The sequence below is a fragment of the Nomascus leucogenys genome, chromosome 16 (assembly GCF_006542625.1).
Source record: "Nomascus leucogenys isolate Asia chromosome 16, Asia_NLE_v1, whole genome shotgun sequence".
NCBI lineage: Eukaryota > Metazoa > Chordata > Mammalia > Primates > Hylobatidae > Nomascus > Nomascus leucogenys.
The window spans coordinates 41,331,205-41,345,938 of NC_044396.1; the positions used below are offsets into that span (position 1 = coordinate 41,331,205).

General features: G+C 37.7%; 1 protein-coding gene across 2 annotated transcripts in view; it reads right to left on the reverse strand.

Moving 5' to 3' along the window:
• Nucleotides 1-1,739: 1,739 nt before the first annotated feature.
• The window catches only part of ALKAL1 (ALK and LTK ligand 1), a 28,352-nt gene continuing 15,357 nt past the window's right edge, over nt 1,740-14,734 (reverse strand). The window contains exons 2-5 of one of the 2 annotated variants that reach the window (XM_003255952.2): nt 10,007-10,060; nt 7,450-7,530; nt 6,077-6,153; nt 1,740-2,202 (exon numbers count right to left, since the gene is read on the reverse strand). In XM_003255952.2, coding sequence (XP_003256000.1) covers nt 6,089-6,153; nt 7,450-7,530; nt 10,007-10,060 — 200 coding nt within the window. In that variant the 3' untranslated portion in view covers nt 1,740-2,202; nt 6,077-6,088. The remainder of the gene's footprint in view (nt 2,203-6,076; nt 6,154-7,449; nt 7,531-10,006; nt 10,061-14,734) is intronic. The other variant, XM_012507461.2, reaches the window with a different exon arrangement.

Consider the following 14,734-nt stretch of genomic DNA (forward strand, 5'->3'; position numbering starts at 1 on the left):
GAAACCATCAAGTGTGATTGCATAGACTGATAAATGATTTTTAAGCAAATTAAGCCAGAAAATGTGAGGAAAGGCTACTTTAGATAGGGTTAGTTTTTCCAGTCAACCATTTTTAACCATGTAGAAAATAAGACACATACACCTTCCCTCCCCACCCCAAGGTTAAAGCCCACTTCCTCTCTTCTAGAATGTCTCAAGGGCTAGCTTTACTAACTGCATTTTGCCTTTCCAACCAAAAGATCTACACTAAGAAGTGAAGTGGAAGGTTAGGTAATTATACAGACAGCACCAAGCTTAACTGGGTTGTTTTCCTAAATCCCTTAAGTGCTGAGTTAAGAACAGCCCACTTAGTTGATGCGGCTCTAAATATTCTGAAAACATTGTTAACCTCCTGGCTTGCTGCTTAGACAATGAGATCATTTCTCTGGTGTGTGGATATTACTTTACCAAGTAACCATGAATATTTTACCCTACTCACATTTAAATCACTCATTTGTCCATGTGAGAAAATTTTCTCATTAATACAGTAAGAAAAAGGATCATGTAATAAAATAAACATGGTTTTAACTGGAGTAATATTTAATATATCTTTGCGGGTTTTTGAGAAATGTATAGCATGCAATACATTTCTGAGGCATACTACTCATCTATGAGAAGGTTTAAAATCTAATTTCATAGAATTGCATCTGAAATCATTTATCTTATTAAAACCATACTAATCACGAAGCCCCTTTAGGCTATTTTTTTGTATTTCAGCCAAATATGTCTCACCAGTAAGTTCTTTTATATCATCATTCAACAGCCTCTTCACTTTATAAAAATAGCCCTCAGCTCCCCAGATACTTATAATCAAAAACTACTTCATTTTCCCAGATATAGTACTATAATTATTATGATAAGTACAATTAACTAAAAAGTAGTCTTTTTCCATTATTATATAGCATTGCTGCAGAATTTTCTCTCCCACCTCAGATTTTTTAAACATAATTATTTGTAAATCTTTGCTCATAGACCAAAATAAGTGGAACCAAAAATTGAGAATGGAGCTTCATAATATTCCTGAAGCCAAGGGGCATTTTTTTAGCTTGGTTTTCTGAGGAACAAAGGACAATGTATATATATATACACAAAGAGACATGATACAGTGTCTGGAAGTTATGCAAGAGACCAAAAGCACTGCATAATTGAAATGATGGCTTCCATGTGGCACAGAGATACATATGTCTTCATGACACCAACACAAGCAGTAGGCAAGTGATACAAAGTCAATGACTTCACTGTTTAGGTATTGTTAAGCAAGCCATGATTTGTCTACTCATTAAAGGGATGGAGGTTCTCCATTGTTTTGTTGTAGGGTCACGACTTTTTTTCACTGTTGTTTTTGAATGAAACTTCTTGGATGCCTCAGAGTATTCTGCTACATTCTAAACAGAGCATTCAGGCCACCCATACATTCCTCTCACTCCTTGAGGTACCGCTAGCCAGTCCAAGAACAACTGGACTTCTTTGTATTTAAGAGAGCAATACCAGATGTTCTAACTTTAAAAGGCAGAAATTGTCTCAGGATTCTAATTATTAATTCAAACAATACATATTTATACACATATACCTATATAGTAATCACACTTCAAAAGCATAACCTCTATTACAAACATCTTTAATTCAAAGGAAACAACACATTTTTTCATATTTCAACTTTAATAAAATTCACAGTTCAAATTAATGCAAGTGAAGACAAGTTCTAAATAAATGTATTTAAATATTAAATAAGAATTATAAAATGTAACTTGGTACATGATGATTTGACAAATATATACTAACAGTCATATACCAAAAAATCATTATTTCTCACTGGCACTCACAGATATAATTTACACAATTAAATGTTTAATTAGAATGTTGACCATATAAAGAAAATAATATATCTAGTAAAAATAAAATACAATCACACAATTTTTAATATCTAATTTTCAATAGGCAATTCAAACTCTGTTTTACAAAATTATAAATTACTGTATACACAGAAAGATAAAGCAAGAAAGACTCCATCCTATGACAGGAAACAGCTAACCAGTTATTTCTGGGAAGTCTCTTATTTTACTCATCTTAATATCCATAGAAATATAAATTTCATCTTTTTTTACATTTTGCATGATTTGAGGCACTTTTTCTTCAAATTAGATGTACATTCTTAGGAAATGTCTGTGAGAGGAAAAGAAGAGCCATATCATTTATGATCTGGTTTTTAGAATACTTATAAATATGTACAGTTTCAATAGTTTTATTTTATTTTGCTTAAAGAATCTGTGGACTCCTAATTTACAGTCTAATCCTGAGAATGCAGACTAATGTGTGTGCAGAGGGGCAGGAAGGTTGATCGGTACTTTTAGAGACTTTAATTATTGATTTTTCCCTTAAAGATTTATGATATCTAGACATACCAAAACAGAAAAGAACTTGACATCTTGTAAACAACTCATTAAATATCCCTAACATTTATTAATCTGTAGTATTGATTGTAAACCTTATTAAATAAATAATTCAAAACAGATACTATCATGGATAACTCCTATAGAGAAAAATCACTAAGTCTCTAAAATCTATAATTTTTAAAAGTCATGTTTATTAGCTCTGTCTTCTATGATCTAGCCCAGAATGTAAATTTGTGTAGATTATCTTAAATTATAATACAGTACTTGTTTGGGAAAACTTTTCCAGTATTTTGTTGTTTGAGGACCTTAGGTAAATTTACTCATTTACATGGAATGTATTAAAAACGAAGAAAGAGATAAACGTAACTTGGTTTAGGTCATTTCAATAACCAAATGAATTATCCTGATTCATGTTCTGCATTGTTCAAAAGAGTTGAGGCCAGGCACCATGGCTTATGTCTATAATTCCAACACTTTGGGCGCCAAGATGGGAGGATCACTTGAGCCCAAGAGCTCGAGACCAGCCTGGGCAACACAGTGGGACTATGTTGCCACAAAAAAAAAAAAAAAAAAAAAAAAAAAAACAATTAGATGAGCATGGCAGCATGAGCCTGTAGTCTCAGCTACTTGAGAGGCTGAGGTGGGAGGATCACTGGACCCTGGGAGGTTGAGGCTACACCGAGCTATGATCAAGCCACTGCACTCCAGCCTGGGCAACAGAGTAAGACCCTGTCTCAAAAAAAAAAAAAAAAAAAAAAAACAGAAAGAAAGAAAAAAGCTTTGAGACAGGTAGATTGAGAGTAATTGAATTAAGTTTCTTGCCACTAAAATAATCTAGTTTATTTTCTTAATCTAAAAACAATGTTTTCAATTTAGCAACTGTAGATATGCAGAACTAACAGTTCTAATTATTATCATTAATGTGTAATAATCACTTTTAAAATAAGACTAAGTATAGCAACTTATAGTATAGGTATATATAGTATAGGTCAAGATTGTCTCAGTAATTGTCACAACAAAACTGTGAGATAGTTTAAGTAAATCCCCATGCAGTTATTTGGGATATATTGATACTGAGTTACACTGGTCAATTCAAGATATTCATGAGTAATCTTAGACTACAAGTCCTCTATGACCATTTTTTTTTTTTTTTGAGACGGAGTCTTGCTCTGTCGCCAAGCCTGGAGTGCAGTGCTGCGATCTCAGCTCACTGCAATCTCCACCTCTTGGGTTCAAGCGATTCTCCTGCCTCAGCCTCCCAAGTAGCTGGGACTACAGGCACGCACCACCACACCCGGCTAATTTTTGCATTTTTAGTGGAGACAGGGTTTCACCGTGTTGGCCAAGCTGGTCTCGAACTCCTGACTTCAAGTGATCCACCCACCTCGGCGTCCCAAAGTGCTGGGATTACAGGTGTGAGCCACCATGCCCAGCCATCACCTATGACTTTCATTCCCACCTTCACAACCTGAGGAACCCACTTCCTTAAAAGGACTTGTCCATGGTACTGAAATGCTGACCCAAAAAAAGTTGACTTGGTACTACACTGCGAAAGAACTACTGATTAGAGAAATATTTGAAAAGAAATAAGTATCTTTCAGTATTTTGTATAGATTCTACTTTTTTAAAACTGTTACAATTTACATTCAATTTATTTAGGATCGTACAAATACTTTATTGCCCAAGGGCTCCTACGATAAATTAGCCAGAATGAAAATTCTGACTTAACATTTCACTCTTGTAAAGTAATAGGCTAGAGCAAGAAATAACTACATGTTCATTATCTTTTTTATTCTTTGCTTTTTCTCTTATTATTACAATATCTTCTTTCTGTTTCCTACCTACAATACCAAAACTGTACCAAAGTTTTAAGACCTGGTTTCTTTTTTATTATCTATTTTGGACAGTTAAAAAATAGAATATATAAGTACTTTTGTTAATCTAATGTCTATCTGTGTAATGTTTCTGCACAGTCATAAGATAACACTAAATGCTGAAGGATTTTTGGAAATCACTCAGGGCTGGTAAGGTTGTCAAAAAACTATTTTAATTCAATCACTGTTGAGGATATTTTAAACTAATTCATTAAAACGGTCTTTTCATTTGGACCAAGTTTTAACACTTAGTGAAAAATCCATAGATTAAGTTCATGGGTATTGCTAAAATAGGCTTCCTGGCTTCTGACATTATTCAAACATTTTCTTAAGAAAATTAAGCAATTAACACAGTGAAGAGACAACATGTAGAATGAGAGAAAAGATTTGCAAACCATTCACCTGACAAGGGACTAATATCCAGAATATATAAACAATTAAACAGCAAAAAACAGATAATCTGATTTAAAAGAGGGCAAAGTATCTGAATAAACATTTCTCAAAAGAAGACATACAAAAGTCTAACAAATATATGAAAAAAATGCTAAACATCACTAATCATCAGGGAAATGCAAATCATAACTATGATGAGATATCATCTCACCCCAATTAGAATGGCTATTGTCAAAAAGACAAAAAAATAAACGCTAGTGAGGAGCAGAGAAAAAGGAACCTTTATATACTGTTGGTGGGAATGTAAATTAGTACAGCCATTATGAACAACAGTATGGAAGTTTCTCAAAAACAAAACTAAAAATGGAACTACCATATGACCCCAAAATCCCACTACTGGGTATGTATCCAAAGGAAAGGAAATCAGTATATCAAAGGAATACCTGCACCCCCATGTTTACTGCAGTACTATTCATAATAGCCAAGATAGGCAATCAAACTAAATGTCCATCAATGGATGAATGGATAAAGAAAATGTTGTGTATATACACAACGGAATACTATTCAGCCATATAAAGAATGAAATGCTATCATTCAAGCCAGCATGGATGAAGCTGGGGGACATCATGTTAAGTGAAGTAAGTCAGGCACAGAAAGATAAATATTCTCACTCATATGAGGGAGCTATAATTTTAAAAAAAAGCTCATAGAAGTAGAGAGTAGAATGTTGGGCATTAGAAACTAACGAGGGCCAGGCACGGTGGCTCACGCTTGTAATCCCAGCAGTTTGGGAGGCTGAGGCGGGCGGATCACTTGAGGTCAGGAGTTTGAGACCAGCTTGGCCAACACGGTAAAACCCTGTCTGTACTAAAAATACAAAAATTAGCCGGGCATGGTGGCACATGCCTGTAGTCCCAGCTACTTGAGAGGCTGAGGCAGGAGAATCGCTTGAACCTGGGAGGCAGAGATTGCAGAGATCGCGCCATTGCACTCCAGCCTGGCGACAGAGCGAGACTCTCTCAGAAAAAAAAAAGAAAAATGGCTAAAGAGGAGTGGGGAGGCACAGCTGTGCAGAGGTTGGTTAGTGAATATGAACTACAGCGAGACATGAGGAACGGGTTCTGGGGCTCTGCAGCACTCTAGGGTGAATCTGGTTAACCATAATTCATTGCATATATGTTTAAAGCTGCAAAAGAAGGTTTTGAATGCTCACAATATAAAAAAGAATAAATGTTTGAGGCACACAAGTATCAAAATGTCACACTGTACCCCAGAAATATGTACCATCATTATGTATCAACCAAAAAGAAAGGGAAAAAATGTTTAAAAATAAAGTTAGACTATTAAACAGGATAAGAAAAATAAATATATACTCACAGGGTAGGTTTGCTAGGTCTGGGAGCACAGTGGACTCACTGCTAATCTTGTTAACAATCTAGCACATCTTTTGTAATCTAGGAAAAACATTTAAAGGTAAATTATATATATAGTTACTAGAACTGTTGGGGAAATCCTGTTATTATTGTCACTAATTCATATAACAATAACTACAGTTGAATAAATAGCTACTATGTTAAGTGCTGAAAATGGATTTTCTCATCAATTCTTTTAATAACACAATCAGGAAGGTGCTATTCCTGTCTTCACTTTAGAGATGAGACAAGAGCCTCAGAATGTTAATTAATTACCCCATAACTAGTCAAAAGCTTTATCCCAAAGCACGTGCTTTCTCCACCATGCTTGGCTACCATTAGTCATTCTGCCTGTAATCTAACATGATTAAATTTCTCTAGCCATTTAATACAAGTTGTTTTATTTTATTTTATTTTGGAATTTTAATTAATTAATTTATTTATTTATTTAGAAGCCGGGTTGTAAGACTGGCTAATTTTTGTATTTGGTAGAGACAGGGTTTCACCATGTTGCCAAGGCTGATCTCAAACGCCTGAGCTCAAGCCATCCGCCTGCCTCGGCCTCCCAAAGTGCTGGGATTACAGTTGTGAGCCACCCCTCCCGGCCTAAACACAAGTTGTTTTTGAAAAGTTTATAACAAATACAACTTAACATGCTGAGTAAAAGTCAATAGTCCTCAAGATGAGCAATCTAGTTAAAAAGAAACAAAATGCTTAGAATTCATGTTCTTTAAAAGGAAAGTTGAGGCTTAGAAAGGAATTTAAAAACAGTGAACTGAGTTACCACACATAGTCATAATTCTGGCACTTTAAATGATAGCACTTAAACATTATGTTTAGAATTATTATTAACTTTAGTAACTTAAGTATCCAAAAGAATTCATTATAGCAACCTTTACATGCTATCATTACTCAGAAAAATCCAGCACCATTATATAAATGATGTGATATAAAAAAATATTTACTTTAAAATAACTTATGAAAAAAATTTTATTTAGGGTTCACAGTCATCTCATTTTTTTCATTTATTTGAGACAGCACCCTATTTATGCCAAGGAATTTGAATCATGATAAAATGTTAAATCCTAACAAACACTTTAGTCTTTAAGGAAATCTGGCTATTATCAGATTTGAATAGATTCCCAATTAGAATGTGGTTTCATTCCTTACAGTGGCAACAGTACACACAAACCTTAGGTTCTGTCAGTGTTCTAAATCAGCTTTATAAATAGAATCTCAATGTTTAGTCTACTACTTCCCACCCACAGACATTTGAAGTTTAAAATTATACACATTTATTGTTGGATAATTAAAAAAAAACCCACCCAAGTTACTTACAAGCTGGCGTTGAGCACTCCCTGGTATTGTAATAGAGTCGGTGGAAATGTTTGCTGCATTCTGGTGAAAATGTGACCGGCCCTAGAGCACAGGAAAAGAATGCTTATTATAAACATAGGCATGTTTTCCAAACAAATTTCCTAGCACTTTATGGGTGGATATAATACAACAGCACTTTACATCCTTCCATGCCCTTAAAAGAATGTGCCTGAGAGCTCTTCCCTCTACCTAGGCTCTGTGGGAGGTAGAGTTGTGGTCTATGAAAAATAATCTAAATTCATTTCATGTTCTCAACATCTCACATAATGGAATCTTCACATTTAGTAGAACTGTCTAGAACAATTAGAAGGAAAAAGCTCTGGACAGAAAATAAAAAGTCTGTAGTGAGCAAATTGAGTGGATGAGAAGTGCAAAAAATAAGTATCTTTGGTTTCTACTTTCTGTTTTTATTTAATAGCAATTAATGTTTACATGCCAAGACATTTATTCCATTTTCTAATTATAATAATTTGTGTCTTATTACTGTCTAGGATAATTGTAAAATGGGCAGGGCCTTGAGAAGTCCCTTGTCTCTCCCTTTAAATCCAAGGTAGGGCCCATCAAAACTTTCATCCCGGATGGTGTGTAGTGGCTCATGTCTGTAATCCCAGCACTTTGGGAGGCCAAGGCAGGAGGATCACTTGAGCCCAAGAGTTCAAGAACAGCCTAAGCACCATAGCAAGACCCTGTTTCTACAAAAAAATAAAAATAAAAAATGAGCCAGGCATGGCGGCACATGCCTGTAGTCCCAGCTCAGTTACTCTAGAGGCTGAGGCAGGAGGATCCTTGAGCCCAGGAGCTGCAGGCTACAGTGAGCTATGACTGCACCACTGCACTCCAGCCTGAGCAACAGAGTGAGACCTTATCTCTTAAAAAAAAAAATACACACACAACAACAACAACAACAACAACAACAACAAAATGTTCATCCCTCCCTCCCTCTGGAGTCTGCTTCTCGTGGGGTCCACAGTCATGTCGCTCACAGCTGCCTCAAAAGGCTTAACATCCTCACACATCCCTGTGCCCTGCAGGTGCATCTCCACTTGATCCTCAGGACCATCCTTTCCGTTAATAAACAGGTAGGGCCCTTGGACTTGACTAAGTGGGCAAACCACATCCTTCCCACATTACAGGCCCGAGGTGTAAAAGAAGAAAAAAGTAGCTGGGATGACTGGGAACAGAGAGGCAATGCCAATAGTAAATATGGGGGTGTACTGTTTAAAATAATTCAGTGATTTGCTAGAAATTGGGGCATAGGACAATGTGCAAATGATTCACAAAGTTGATATGAAGAACAAAACAGTGTCATGGGACAGTATTTATCTGTGCTCAAGATGTGGCAGATGGGCCCGGTGCAGTGGCAGGAAGATCACTTGAGCCAGGAGTTCAAGACCAACCTGGGCAACAAGTGAGACCCCATATCTAAAGAAAATAAAAAACTCACTGAGTGTGATGGCACAGCAGTCCCATCTACTTCGGAGGCTGAGGTGGGAGTATCCCTTGAGCCTGTTTGTTCAAGGCTGCAGTGAGCCATGATCTCACCACTGAACTCCAGCCTGAGTGATGGAGCCAGACCCTGTCCCAAAAATAAAAAATTTTTGACCGGGCGTGGTGGCTCACACTTGTAATCCCAGCACTTTGGGAGGCCTAAGCAGGCGGATCACTTGAGGCCAGGAGTTTGAGACCAGCCTGGCCAATGTGGTGAAACCCCATCTCTACTAAAAATACAAAAAAGTAGCCAGGTGTGGTGGTGCATGCCTGTAATCCCAGCTATTTGGGAGGCTGAGGCAGGAGAATCGCTTGAACTCGGAAGGTGGAGGTTGCAGTGAGCCGAGATCATGCCACTGTGCTCCAGCCTGGGCAACAAGAGCAAAACTCTGTCTCAGAAAAAAATAATCATAATAAATAAATATATTTTAAAAAGATGTAGCATATGAAAGTCTGTCCCTCCCTGTTCAAAAACTTTCTATTGCCTCCTCCCTCCCTGCCCCTACCTGGTTGGGGAACATAGTCTGAATTCCCTAGCATGCCACTTAAGATTATCCACAACATGACTCCAACCTACCTTTCCAGCCATATATTTGACCAGGGCCAAAAAGTCCCTACCTAAGCCCACTCACAGTCCGTGTACACCTGTCCTTGCCTAAACCACACCCGGTGTCTTCATGGCTTACTCAATGCACTCCTTCTGAACAGAAGGTCTCCCTCACCACGGGAAAGCCTTATTCATCCCTTAAAGCCCACCTTAAATACTGTGTCTACTACTAGCCTTTCTTGGTAGTTCTTGGCCACATTATTCACTTCCTGTGTATCCTTAAAAAGTGGTTCATACTTCTATTACTTATTAAGGGCTGGTTTACATTACAGTTAACACAAGTTAGTAGCATCCGTCCATCTCCCCAACTGGACCGTGAGTCCCTTACAGACATTTATTTTCATATCCCTAGTGCCTGACATAGTATTCTGCACACAGTCTTTTTATTTAGTTAATGGAATCACTGATAAATTTTGTACTTACCTGTGAAATGCTTTATGAATTTGTCTTTTAAGTTAGAATCTCTTGGGAATATTTCTGAAAAGAAAAAAAACCATCAGAATTTATTGAATGCATTTCTCCCATTTAAAAATATCCTTAATATGCTAAATACTTAATGAGGCGCTAAACACATGAATTCATGACAGTTTATTTAGCTGATCCCAAACTGGTATCTCCAGCCCTGACCATTTCCTGGGCTCCAAAATTCCAGTACAACTCACTGCTTGCTCTGCGGCATGAAGGGTACCTTACAGACCTCTCAAAAATGCACAGCCACAATGGAAGGTCTCCTTTTCCTCTGCCCAGACCTGTTTCTCCCGTGTTCCTCAGTCCACTGAAGACTGACTGAAGTGGCATCACTCTTCATCAGGCCCCAGCTGAAGAAGTTATGCTTGACTTCCTTTTTCCCTCACCCTTACACCCAAACCATGAGTTAGTTTTATGTGTTTCACCTCCAACAAATTATTCCAGACCCACTCACTTCTTTCTCCTTCCCTCAACATGAGTCTGGCCCAAGCCACCGTCTTTTGTGACCGTGCCTTGGCAGTGGCCTCCTAACCCCTCTTCTCCTCCCCATAATCGTCTCTCTCCCCAGTAGCCAGAACAAACAAACTGAAATGTACTATAGGTCATGATCCTTCCCACTTGGAAGGTTTTGCGCTTAACATATAATAAAATTGTATCTCAGGCTTTACCTTCTACTCACTAAAACTACACCATCCAGAAAATGCAATTTATACAAACAATCGGGAGCATGTGCAACTGTTTCAAAGGAAGAGAAAACTTAAACTTTAGTAAAATAGTTGAGCCTCAAGGTTTGTTGGTAGGTATACATTTAAACTTACAACATTTTAAGAATATAATGGGGAAGTGAACGTTTGTCATCCCCTTCTAGGAGAGTCTGAGCCACCACGGTGACAAGTGTGACTTCGCCAGGACAAGGCAGTGGTGACTGAGGCTTGGTAAATGCAGATGCAGGGATTCTAACTGTTCCTTACATGCCATGAGCTCCTGAGGGACGTTGGAATCCTTCCCTGTGCAGGGAGCTCCCCAGTTCAGGGCAGCCTTATGTGAGTTCAGGGCCTGGTTCAGGGCGTGATTGTGCGGGTACAGCAGGAATGCAGAGATCGGAGCTCCCCACCCCCCATTTGACAATGAACACCTGCACTTTACAGACAATTAAAACTAATCCAGAAAAACAAAGCAGCAGTAAAATGAAAGTACTTCATCATATAAACCTTTCCTCTTCTCTTCAATAATGCTCCAGCCCGAACATAGGTTTTTTCCCCTGTACTTCTCAGAAACCAAAAACAACAAATTGGCTTCTGTGGTGTCAATATTTGGGCCAGGTAGTTACACTGGTGCTTTCTGAAAAATGAATGAGCTGAGTACAGCAGAAGCACCTACTGCGGCTAAGGCATGCTCAAAGACTTTATAAATAATTCTATTTCCAAAAGCATTTTAGAGTATAATTTTAATCTCTAGACCCTGTGACAACAATGACACTCAGGTGAGTAGAAAATTACATATTTTAAGTAAATTACCCTCCTCATCTCCACCCCATAGCACATTTTATGACTTCTATCAAAGCAGATGTCACATTCTGGTTAGCATGATGGGGCACCGTGTGTGTCTGTCTTCCCCGCAATTCTGGCTTCCTGAGGAAAGGGATGGGGTCTTGTCCCCCTGTACAACCTGGCTTTGCTGGCAGAGGCACCTGGCACATGTTCAAGGAATAGGAAGCCGAGAGGGTTGCTACCGCTCAAATGGAAACATCAGTGCCTCCTTGCACTCAGTACAGCCCACCAAGAAAACCAGAATTTCAATACACTTGAATTTTAACTTCAAAGCACAAACATCATATAGGAATACAAGAATGTAAAACAGATTAACTGAAACAGAAAAGTGGTGTTTAAGTTGACACCTGAAGTAACGAGCCAGAGATAAGAAGGTAAGAAGAGATGGGAATGGGGAGGACTGCAGCATGTTCAAGTATTGGGGGAAATGTCCAGAGCTGCTGAAGAAGAGGTGGGTGAGACAAAGCTGCAGGTGCAGGTAGGCTTTAGAGTTAAGTCGTACACAAACTTTGTGCTTAATTCTGTGGGTGATGGGAAGTCAAAGGGCTTTAGGCAAAGGAATGGCATGGTTAAGCTATTTTCAAAAGACTCCATCTCAAAATAAATAAATATAAATAACTAAGTAAAAAGAAAGCTCCCCCTCACACAACGAAACTAGTTGATTTCTCTCTGATGGAAAATGTTCTAAGAGAGCAGCATCTACAATGAGATAAATGGGAGCCACACAGGTAATTCTAAACGTTTAGTAGCTACGTTTAAAAAGTAAAAAGAAACGTGTGAATTAATTTAATAATTTGGCCAGTCACAGTGGCTCACGCCCGTCATCCCAGCACTTTGGGAGGATGAGGCTGGAGGATCGCTTGGGCCCAGGAATTTGAGACCAGCCCAGGCAACATAGTGAGACTTCATTTCTAAAATTAAAATTAAAATTAAAAATAATTTATTTTAACTAAGTATAGCCAAAGTGTTACAATTTCAACTTGTTATCAACAATATTAATTACTGAGATATTTTACTTTTTTTGAACTAAGTTTTCAAAATCCAGGGTGTATTTTGCACATTCAGCACATCTCAGTTTGGACCAGCCACATGTCAAGTGCTCAGTAGCCTCATAGCTTGTGGATGTGGTGTTGGATGGCACAAGTTTGAAATGTAACTTTAGGCTGGGTGCGGTGGCTTATGCCTGTAATCTTGGCACTTTGGGAGGCCGAGGCGGGTGGATCACCTGAGGTCAGGAGTTCGAGACCAGCCTGGTCAACATGGTGAAACTCTGTGTCTACTAAAAATACAAAAACATTAGCCGGGCATGGTGGCACACACCTGTAATCCCAGCTACTCAGGAGGCTGAGGCAGGGGAATCACTTGAACCTAAGAGGCAGAGGTTACAGTGAGCTGAGATCGCTCACTCCAGCCTTGGCGACAAGAGCGAGACTCCGTCTCAAAAGAAAAAAAATGTAAGCTTCAAATGACAACTAGATATGAGGAAGAAGTGCTTGTGTTCTATAGCACTGTAAGATGACTACGGTAAACAATAATATACTGTACAATTTCAAGTAGCTAGAAGGAGGATATTGAACGTTCCCAACACAAAGAAATGATAATTGTTTGAGATGGATATGCTAATGACCCTGATCAGATCACTGTGCATAATATATATTGAAACATCACTATGTACCCATTATTTGCCAATTAAAAAATAAAATAAAATGTATGCTTCATTCCTGTGGTATATAATTACAATTATAAAAAAGATTACATTATTTGGGAGGGTTAAAATCAAACAGGTCTCTAGGTAATGCATGATCATTATCTTGCAACAATTTGAATAAATGACTATCTCATTAATCCAATTTGTAAAAGTTTCTAGTTTTTATTTACTAAAACAGTTGCCATCTGCAGCCCTCCTCAATTGTAAGTTTACAAAATCTTTTAAAGAAATAGATGTGCATATATATGTACATACATATGTTGGCATACTTATCTCTTTTTCTTATATTATTGTTTAAAAATGAGCCATGATCATGTGAAATAATGAAAAACATAATGCAGTACAACCAGAAAACAAAATAATTGAAAATGTTTACTGTTTGCTTCTACCTGCATATAATTTGACTATCTTCCATAAAGAGAATTTGTTCTGATATGATTTACTGTTGACCACAATGGTCTTTTGAAAATAGCTTAACCATGCCATTCCTTTGCCTAAAGCCCTTTGACTTCTCATCACCCACAGAATTAAGCACAAAGTTTGTGTACGACTTAACTCTAAAGGCTACTTGCACCTGCAGCTTTGTCTCACCCACCTCTTTCTTCTTCAGCAGCTCTGGACATTTCCCCCAATACTTGAACATGCTGCAGTCCTCCCCATTCCCATCTCTTCTTACCTTCTGACAAGCCTTGTTAATTGATCCTCAGTCCTTTGTGAGGTACTATGGAACATTATTTTATGTTTCAATCTAGCATTACATTAGGTACTTAAATCAAAATGTTTGCTGTACAGTTCTTTATTTTAAAGACAACACTACTAATCTCGTTACTAATCAATACTAATCAATCTAATCGTTGTATAACAAGTTCCCATTTCAAAAATAAGAAGAATTACCTTTATTACAGCAGTACTGAGAGAATTATAGATGAGAACTGTTTAGGAGAAAAATTTAAATTTAATTTCAATATGACAAAAAATTCAAATTTGTAAAATATATAGCAGAAAAAGCTATACTATATTAAATATAGTATATATATTAAATACATAATAGTAAAAAAAGCTACTTCAACCTCTGCCTTCATCGTCACATGAAGTTCTCCTGTGTCTCCGTATCTTCCCATGGCTGTCATCTTATTAACAACACCAGTTGTATTGAAAAAGGGCCAACTCTGGTATGACCTTTTAAACATATTAAAGTTGACTTTTAAATATATTCAAGAAATAGTTTTTTAAAAATACTAAATTGGCCGGGCGCAGTGGCTCATGTCTGTAATCTCAGCACTTTGGGAGGCTGAGACAGGCAGATCACTTGAGGTCAGGAGTTCGAGACCAGCCTCGCCAACATGGTGAAACCCCATCTCTATTAAAAATACAAAAATTAGTCAGGCGTGGTAGCACACACCTGCAATCCCAGCTACTCGAGAG